Consider the following 7651-nt stretch of genomic DNA (forward strand, 5'->3'; position numbering starts at 1 on the left):
AAGATTATTTTAAGGAAATCCTAATTATATACCAAAATGTTGACACTATAATAATTTTTAAATATATGCAATAGTGAGTTTTTCTAACATTTTTATCGGCAATTGTTAACTAGCGAGTGACTGTCAATGGTTCAGTAGAAATGAAAGTTTTCTTCGCGCTAATTGGATTATACTTTTTTAGAAGAATATATAGATTTAGAAGAATAATCCTACTTTAGCGAAAAAAACTTTCAATCATTGCGAAATAAACATTCTGCTGAACGCAGTCGGTGACCATCAATCATAGACCATCAATCATAGGTCTAATTCATACTGACAATCTATGATGATGCTTATGAGCATCATCTATCTTCATTTAACATTTGACAAACAACAAGAAAATGATTTTTAAAGGTCGGTTGTTCAATCTTTTGCTAAATTTTATCTGTTGGATAAGTAGCAAGATTATCCAATCACATGCGTGGATTACCAGATTTATCTCACAGGTAAAATTTATCAAAAAGTGGAACAACTCTAAACGTTGTGACCGTGAATTGTTAGACCGCGGTCATAGAGAGATTAGAGTCTCATAGGGAGAGAGACGGGAGTCAAGTGACCAGGTTTTTCTAATCTTTTGTCTATGGAGCTTTATTGCCCATGTCTAATCAGATGAGACAAATTACATCACGTAACTCGCTAAAGCTCCATAGACAAAAGATTGGAAAAACCTGGTCACTTGATTCCCGTCTTGATTGGACGTGGGCAAACATGTGATTGCAATTTGTCACTCTCTTCCTGTAAAAGCCATTGCCCCATAACTATATGCATAAAAAAATTATCCAAATCACATTTCTGTCATAAAGACAAACACGATTGGATGATTTTTTTTATATGGTTATGCAAGTTGTGTGGAATGGCCCTAAGGGCCATCTTTAATCAATCAGGACGAGAATCACGTGATCAGTTTTCTCTACTTTCTTCCATACCTATGAAAGGCTGCGTTCAGAAATTATGCCTAGATAATTGTAAGGTGCATTTTTGCTATAATATACATAACCTATAACTTAAGCCCATTCTACAATGCAGTATAGTAAGGCAGTCTTACTATACGAGAGGGAGTGAAGTATGGCGTAAAGCATTACGATCGGGAGTAAGTGAAATGGATTATTCCCATTTTGTACGTCTTATTACTTTACTGCCAGTCAATCAAATTATTAATAAGCTTAAAATAAAACGCAAAAAGACGCGATAAGATGCGCAAGAACTTCTTACTTCCTACTGCTTACTACTGCTTGTAGAATGGGCTTTATGCGTCGTCTACAATGGCAATAGCAGTAGTAAATGAGGCTGTAAGAGTAACAAAGTGACCAATCACAGTTAAATATGCGAAGAATAATCGACTGTGATTGGTCAATTTTTTATCCTTATAGCTTACTGATACTGCCATTGTAGATCACGCATTAGAGTTATCTGGGAGTAATTCCTGAACGCAGCCAAGCTTTGATGCCCGCGTCCAATCAAAGGAGACTGATCACTTGACGCAATTTGCCCCCCCCCCCTCTCTCTCTCTCTCTCTCTCTCTCTCTCTCTCAGAGAGATAATATTGAAGATTGAGATTGAAGTTTGAAATTTGATCAATGAAGACAAAAAAATTTTAATTCCTATTGTTTTGATTGGTCAAATTTTAATCTTTCAATCTTCAATGCGTAGTCTGATTCCGACCTAAGTCTATCTCTCTCTCTCTTTTTGAGGCTCCCTAAAGCTATGATCAAAGTCTCGCTACAAATGCTTTGAAATATTTGATGGACCAATTAGAAGAAAGAAACAACAACTAATCAATTAAAAAATTCTTCAAAGTGTTTGCAGCATCGCGTATCCTAATTCGTACTTGTGAATTCAAACTAATCATGTTTTAATTGCTCGGCGAGCAGACCTAGAAATTCTAGAGTGCGTTCCGATATTCACTGCCAATGCTGAAAATTTATAGCGCAAGTAACGTATTCTGTATAGTTTAAGCACTGATAATGATATCGGAACGAATCCCTCGTCACTTTTGTCGATTTGAACGCGCCCAACGCTGTGCAATGCTGTGTGAATTCTAGGTTTCACGGTGCGCATGATGCATCATTTATCTTTGTTTAACATTTGATAAATAACAAGAATAAATAATGCAGCATTTGCATCATACGTGAAACCGAATGCAGCCCTATATAAGATTAGGCATTTTAGCATTAATTAAGTTGCTTAGCTGACATTCTGATTTAACGATAAAATATTTCGTTTATCCTTAAAATTCTGAGTGGTTGCCACGATCATATTGAATCGTAACATCATAAGTGAAAAATGATATGTTATTTTTATTACATGCCATTTATAAATAAAAACAATTTCAATAAAACGAAATGATGAGATCGCTTTAAAACAATTGTAAAAATAGGTAAAAAATCGAAGCTATATATCTCCCGCCCTCTTACAATCATAAGTAGTCGTAAATGGCATATGTAAAAATAGGCTACATATGCGTATTGAGTAAACGCATTAATTCTCATGCCGTCACAATTATTTACTGACTGTCAGGAGGATAAGTATAACTTCGACCCATTTTTACAATTGTTTTAAAGAGATCTCATCATTTCGTTTTATTCTAATTGTTTTTATTTACAAATAATATATAACAAAAATTAACAAGTCATTTCTCGCTTATGACGTCACAATTCAGTATGGCCGCAGCGACTACTCACGAGCCTTGTAATTCTCCAAATTACTTATTTGAATGTACATTATTTATCTCTACAATTATTATATTATATATTATACTACAAACTTTTAAGTTAAAAATTTAAAGTATCATGAACAAATGCAACTTTGAGATGGACGGATTGATGTCAATATTTAATATTTCATGTCAGTATGTGCCAGAATAAAATATATTTCGTAAATTATTGGTTTTTTTAATATCTCTATTTTAGCACTTTTGTATGCAGAATTAGAAAGACTGTATCGTGAATCAAGAAAAATTGTATCGTATAAAAAAAATCATATAATTTCATTTAAAAAAATAAGAAAATTAAAATGGGACACACCTATACATATAAGGATGTCAAAGGAACATACCTTAATAAACGAGAATGGACTAAAATGAATTGAAATTTTTAATCTGAATACGCATATTTTGAATGCGCATTTTTTTTGAATCTAAAAACCTTTTTTGGATTCAATTGAATTCAATTAGATTGAAAAACTGATGTATTTCCTAATATCCAGAATTTTGAATTAAGCAAGTATTCATGATCCACTTTTAAAAACTAAACTTACATTTTTAAAGATATAAAAAATATACTTTATATAAATGAATAAAAAGGTATTGGGCACTGAACAGACTTAGATTTTCAAAAGTATACATTCGCGATGAATTGAATCTTTTTCAATTGATTTTCGTTTACTGAATATATAAAGCTTGTATATGCAGTCACCTCATAATCCCTTGTAGTTATTCTGTCAGTAATGGGTAAAGGAGGATGTAATCTCAGTGATTCAATTACAACAGAGTCCAAGAAAGACAATCCATTGATCAGATCCATGGTCAATTCTTTTCCCGATAACTGCGTCTGTATCTCATTGTATATAGTATCTTGATGTTCTGGATGATGCCCCAAATCATGCAGAACATAAGCTATCGCACTCGCGGTAGCCTCGAACCCAGCGAGATATAAACTGGAGGGCTGCGCCACTAAATTATCTCCTTCAAACTCTACGACAGATAATTAAATGATTAATTAATATTAAGAAATTTTACGATTCTGTCCATTATTCTTCTTTTTTGCGGTAATTTATCGTAAGTTCGACACATAGCAGAAATATGTTAAAATTTATAATATTAATAGCAGAATAGACCATGTAGACTACATTATGTAGATGTAAATGTTAACGACGTGATAGTTGTTACTTTATAAGTCAAATGCAATTTTTACTGTAAATGGGATTTTGTTCTCCATTTTTGAGCCCCAACATGGAATCTATCATATCTCCTCTTTTAAATCCCAGCCTTTCTCTGGTGTTCATGGAGTCCCAGAAAATATTGCGAAAATAATTCGCAGGTTTTTTAATGAACGGTACTACTAAAAAATCCCAATCAGGTAAGAAGAACTGAATAATGAATATAATTCCGCGCATAAAACCTCTGAAGACTGTTACACCTGCAAATATATAACATCGTAATTTATATAATGCATATAATTATATATGTATATGTATTTGATAAATGAAATTCACATTCTTTTCTTTTGTACATAAGAAGAATAAACAATTTTTTGATTCCCAGCAGATTATATCCTAAAAAAAATTCTTATAATATTGCATAATATTTTTAACATTTAATAATATTTGTAAGAATTTGTTACAAAAATATTTTAAATCTATGAACATTTCTGAAAAAAAATCTTAAATTCTTTTTAAATTTTATGAGCTTTCTTCAAAAATTGTAGAATAAGAAATCTTATAAAAATTCTCAGAATTCACATGTATATACAGTGTAAAAATTCTAAAAAATGTAGACTTTCTCTGCACTTCTGAAAAGTGTTTTAATTCTTATAATATTCGAGAAATTTTTCAATAAGTTATAAAATGTAGAAATTATGAAAAATTATGAAATTTATATAAAAATTATGAAAAATTTTATTTATGAAAAATTATGAAGGAAATTTCAGAAAAATGTTCACCAATTAATATATGTACAAAAGCTGAATGTTTTACGGAGCCAATAAAATCAGTGCAAGATCTTACCGGTTTTACAAAAAGCGGTTTCGTTATCGTCGAAAGAGTTTATGTTAATACCAAATGTCAGGGAAGCCAAAACATCGGTGGTGTAACAATTACTGATATCCTTCACCTCGTACTCACTCCAGCCATCCTCGTTCGTCGGCAAGTTCTCGATGAAGTTCAACATGGACTTCCCGTTCTCTATCATCAGCGGTATCATGTTTTTCAATTTTTGTCCAGTTAAAACTGGAGTTAGTTTATTTCTGACATATTTCCATCTAGGCTGAGGCATGGATAAGATGCTGTCCAGGCCTATCAGATCCCTCTGACTGCCTGAACCAAATCGCCGATTCGGGAAGTTGTCAAAATCCTTGATCATTATCTGTTTGATCAGATCGTGATCTCGCAAGATCAATAGTGGTTTATGGAAGATATAAAAACCGATGTAAGGATCATCTGGATCGGCACTATTGTATATTTCGCGTATCTTATCACCCGGCGGTTTCTTCAGCATGATGCAGTCCTTGAAATTACCAAAGAACAAATGTGTCGGAGGACTTTTCACCCCGCGTCTATTCCAATAGGACAGCTTGTACTTGGCATACGCGTAGAAGAGGCTGAAAGAGATTATCAGCGCGGATGTGTAATAAATCAGACAATCCATTGTGTCGACGAAATATTGTGATATCTGCTGATTTATACGTTTTTCCTCCAATATGTTTTTCTCCTACTATACCTCAAGGTTTCATCTGACATATAACAAGAAAATTGCGTTTTTTATCACTCGAATAATTTGCGTAATATGTAATTATATTTATAGATATTGATGTCTAAATACAATGTATTGGCAGAACGGAAACACTTGACATTTTCTTAGAATTATAAGCGACTTAGTTACGAGCCTTATGATTCTGCTTAGAATTTAGGTATTAATTAGGATATATCACTTCATACTGGAGCAATATTGGAGCAGTTCTTTAAGCGAAGAGGCACATATATTAATAACTTCAGAGCGATATTTTAAACGAGGAAAAAATGTATACGGGCAGGCGAAATTAAATTCGGATCCATAAATCATAAATCGATCGCTCATCAATCAGAGCGTGATCAATCCACTCCACTTCTCATGTCCCTCGACAATTATAAAATAGCTATTTCATAATCTGATAGCTAGCTGTCAGATTAGCCAATTAATTTTATCAGAAAATGATCTTCAAAATCAAAACATTTCACATAATCAAAAGTATGTCTCAACAAAATCACGCAAATTTATAATGTTTATGATGCATTGATAACTATTACATATATTTATTTTTAATGATTTCGAATGACGTAATAACGACACGCAGGCATCAATTATGTATACAGAGTGCCCCAAAATTCGCGTGCGCGTATGCGTATTTATTTTAAACACCTTTATTTTAAATAATTTTCTCCAAAATTGTTAATGAAAGAAAATGTTTCAGATAAAAGTAGAATGGATTCGAGGGGAACGTTTTTTCTAGGCGGAAGAGTTAAAAAAGAACAGAGGTCATCTCCATTGCACTTTCTAAAATAGAATTATATAATTTCTTTAATATTATAATATGATTCCTCTAATTATTTTGAATATAAAAATATTAAAATAAAGATAGGAAAAAGACAAAATACTTTATGAGATATATTTTATTCTGATAAATTTTTATATGAAGCATAAAATATCTTATAAATTTTCAATATTAAATAAAAATGGATTAAAAAATGTTCAACATAGATAAGTGAAGAAAGCCATATTTAGTTAAGACTTAGTGCCTAATAATAAATTTTTATGTAATTTTTTAGAATTTTTAATTCAAACAAACTGTATGCTGCGCGGTTATATTTATAGTCTTAAAACAAAGCTGAACTATGTAATCTTCATTCTCATGGAGTATATAATGTCACAAATTAAATTGACAGGTACATATTAACAACAGTAATATTAAATCAGTTTCACTGGTGATACTACGCACTTTAATTTTGTTCTAAAGTTGTATAGACTGACAAATAAATTGCGTAGTTTACTTATACTGAAAATTGTAAAAATGTATACAAAAGTTTATAACAGATTACTATAAAAGTTTATTAAGCACTATAAAGACTAGCCTTGAATGAATATATGCAAAGCGATAAAAGTTCTAAAGAGGTAAAATATTGAAAACAAGATATTTGAGAAAAAAATATTTTACATAAAAGTTGTAAAATTTCAATAAATGCAAATAGTGTAGTTTGACCTTGAGAGCAAATATGGAAGAGTTTTTTTCAAAGTCAAAATTAAAATTTTAATTAACGGAATAAACCTCTATTTTTCTATTTAATATTCTTGTAGCCAACATCAAAGTTTTTTTAAAATATTAGAATGAAATTTTTTTTTGATTAATTCAGAGAATAAAAGATTAAAATGGAGATTTAAATTGGAGAAATTCTCTCCAAGAAATATCCTAAGGATTGTTATTTTAAATATTTTCAAGGATATATTTTCAAGGAAAATATTTTTAAAAACGTTTAAACATTTAAAATAACGAAAAAAGTTCCCCTTTTTTTCATTAAAAAAAACATTAATTCAAACATTAAAAAAAGTTTGTTTAATACTAAAAAAACTTTTTTTTTATTTCAAGGAAATATTTTTTTAATGTTAAAAAAATGCTTTTTTAAGATTTGACGAAAATGTTTTTGTAATGATAAAAATAACGTTTAAAATAAAAAAAAAATCCCCTTTTTTCATTAAAAAAAAATTTATTCAAATGTTTAAAAAAACGTTTTTTTTAATATTAAAATTATATGAACAAAATTAGAAAAAATAAATTGTACAACGCAGAATCTTTTTTTTAATTTATTATTTTTTATCGACAGTACTTAATAACCTTAGACAATTAATTTTATTAATTAATTATAA

The 7651-nt window shown here is 30.4% G+C and overlaps 1 protein-coding gene across 3 annotated transcripts in view; it reads right to left on the reverse strand.

The window, feature by feature from the left end:
- LOC108687867 (probable cytochrome P450 6g2) overlaps positions 1-7651 on the reverse strand; it is a 9061-nt gene that overhangs the window by 588 nt on the left and 822 nt on the right. For all 3 annotated transcript variants that reach the window (XM_018193881.1, XM_018193880.1, XM_018193882.1), the window contains exons 2-4: positions 4762-5486; positions 3951-4175; positions 3453-3730 (exon numbers count right to left, since the gene is read on the reverse strand). In XM_018193881.1, coding sequence (XP_018049370.1) covers positions 3453-3730; positions 3951-4175; positions 4762-5401 — 1143 coding nt within the window. In that variant the 5' untranslated portion in view covers positions 5402-5486. The remainder of the gene's footprint in view (positions 1-3452; positions 3731-3950; positions 4176-4761; positions 5487-7651) is intronic.

The sequence above is a fragment of the Atta colombica genome, unplaced genomic scaffold (genome assembly GCF_001594045.1).
Source record: "Atta colombica isolate Treedump-2 unplaced genomic scaffold, Acol1.0 scaffold219, whole genome shotgun sequence".
Taxonomy (NCBI): domain Eukaryota; kingdom Metazoa; phylum Arthropoda; class Insecta; order Hymenoptera; family Formicidae; genus Atta; species Atta colombica.